This window comes from Melozone crissalis, unplaced genomic scaffold, assembly GCF_028551555.1.
Source record: "Melozone crissalis strain CALT ecotype California unplaced genomic scaffold, PUWL_Pcris_2 ptg000097l_1, whole genome shotgun sequence".
Lineage (NCBI taxonomy): Eukaryota > Metazoa > Chordata > Aves > Passeriformes > Passerellidae > Melozone > Melozone crissalis.
In genome coordinates, this window is record NW_026535874.1 from 510,148 (window position 1) to 512,082 (window position 1,935).

At 48.9% G+C, this 1,935-nt stretch overlaps 1 protein-coding gene across 1 annotated transcript; it reads left to right on the forward strand.

The window, feature by feature from the left end:
• Positions 1-200: 200 nt before the first annotated feature.
• Positions 201-1,148, forward strand: LOC128947358 (olfactory receptor 14J1-like). The gene has a single exon (XM_054291611.1). It carries the CDS (start codon positions 216-218, stop codon positions 1,146-1,148), a length of 933 nt encoding a protein of 310 aa, XP_054147586.1. The 5' UTR covers positions 201-215.
• The last annotated feature ends 787 nt before the right edge of the window (positions 1,149-1,935 follow it).

Genomic DNA, 1,935 nt, shown 5'->3' on the forward strand with positions numbered 1-1,935 from the left:
GCCCCCAGGGCTGGGCTGGGCTCTGGCAGCACTTGCAGGCCCCAGCCCTGGGCACAGGGAAGCAGCTGCTGGCAGGGACAGCTCCAGGCAGCAGAGCCCTGGGCAGGCAGAGGGGGGAAAGTGCCCCAAGCTGTGCTGGGATATTTAAAGTCCTTTCCAAACCCAGCTATTCCATGATTACTTTTTCTACAGATCCTCATGCCAAGACACAGCATATGTCCAACAGCAGCTCCATCAGGCACTTCCTCCTGCTGGCATTGGCAGACACGCGGCAGCTGCAGCTCCTGCACTTCTGCCTCTTGCTGGGCATCTCCCTGGCTGCCCTCCTGGGCAACGGCCTCATCATCAGCGCCGTAGCCTGCGGCCACCACCTACACACACCCATGTTCTTCTTCCTGCTCAACCTGGCCCTCAGCGACCTGGGCTCCATCTGCACCACTGTCCCCAAAGCCATGCACAATTCCCTCTGGAGCACCAGGGACATCTCCTACTCAGGATGTGCTGCACAGCTCTTTTTCTTTCTGTTCTTCATTTCAGCAGAATTTTCCCTCCTGACTATCATGTGCTACAACCGCTACGTGTCCATCTGCAAACCCCTGCACTACGGGACCCTCCTGGGCAGCAGAGCTTGTGCCCACATGGCAGCAGCTGCCTGGGCCAGTGCCTTTCTTTATTCACTGCTGCACACAGCCAATACATTTTCCCTGCCCCTGTGCCATGGCAATACCCTGGGCCAGTTTTTCTGTGAAATCCCCCAGATCCTCAAGCTCTCCTGCTTTAATTCCTACCTCAGGGAACTTAGGGTTATTGTGTTTTCCATCTCTTTAGCACTTGGTTGTTTTGTCTTCATTGTTTTCTCCTATGTGCAGATCTTCAGGGCTGTGCTGAGGATCCCCTCTGAGCAGGGACGGCACAAAGCCTTTTCCACCTGCCTCCCTCACCTGGGAGTCGTCTCTCTGTTCATAAGCACTGCTGTGTTTTACTACCTGAAGCCCCGTTCCGTGTCCTCCCCATTCCTGGATCTGGCACTATCTGTTCTGTACTCAGTGGTGCCTCCAGTCCTGAACCCCCTCATCTACAGCCTGAGGAACCAGCAGCTCAAGGCTGCAGTGTGGAGACTGATGACAGGATGGTTTCGGGAACATTAAACTATTGAAGTGAAGGGAGACGACCATCCGATTGATGAGCATCGACTCCGATTTATTGATCAAATCAGTCACCTTTTATAACAATGTTAATTGACTTCATGCATATTGCAAAATTCAAGCTCACGATAGGCTACAGAGAAAACTCCAACCCTCCTTTTGTTTACAATACCTGTGGTTTGTTTATTGAAACCAGGATCAGTGTTCTCACCGTGATATGAAAAGTTCTCAAAACCTTCATATCTGTTCCCAGAGCAGCTATCTGTTCCCAGAGCAGCCAAGGACAGAATGTTTGCCTGTTATGAGAAGACTGTCTGAGAATCTTATTGTTTATAAAAATGTGCTTGAAAACCTAATTATTTACAGAATCAAGCCTGGGAAATGCTGCTTTACAGCTACCTTTTACTTTTCCATCAGCTGTATACCTTCATGGCCTCTTTCTTTAAGCCATGCTTGAACCAGGCTCTCCACATTAAACTGCTGGCCAATTTCTGCAAATCACTTGTAATAAAAGTCATCTTTGATACTTCTTGTTTGTTTGGTTGTGGTTTATCTTTCTTTTTTTGTTTTAATTTAAAAATATTTACACAATGAAAATCCATTGTTTGTGTCATTTCTCATTTTCTTTCTCTCCACCTTCCCTGTCACCACAGACTGTGTCAATGAGGGGCTGCACTCTTGGTGTATGTGAAGGAACTAAAGGATCTTGCAGCAAAGTTTTCACCAGAGATGCCCTTCTGTTCTCTTCTCTGGAGCTGCAGCAGCAATGTCTGTGTGCAGAGCTGGGGGC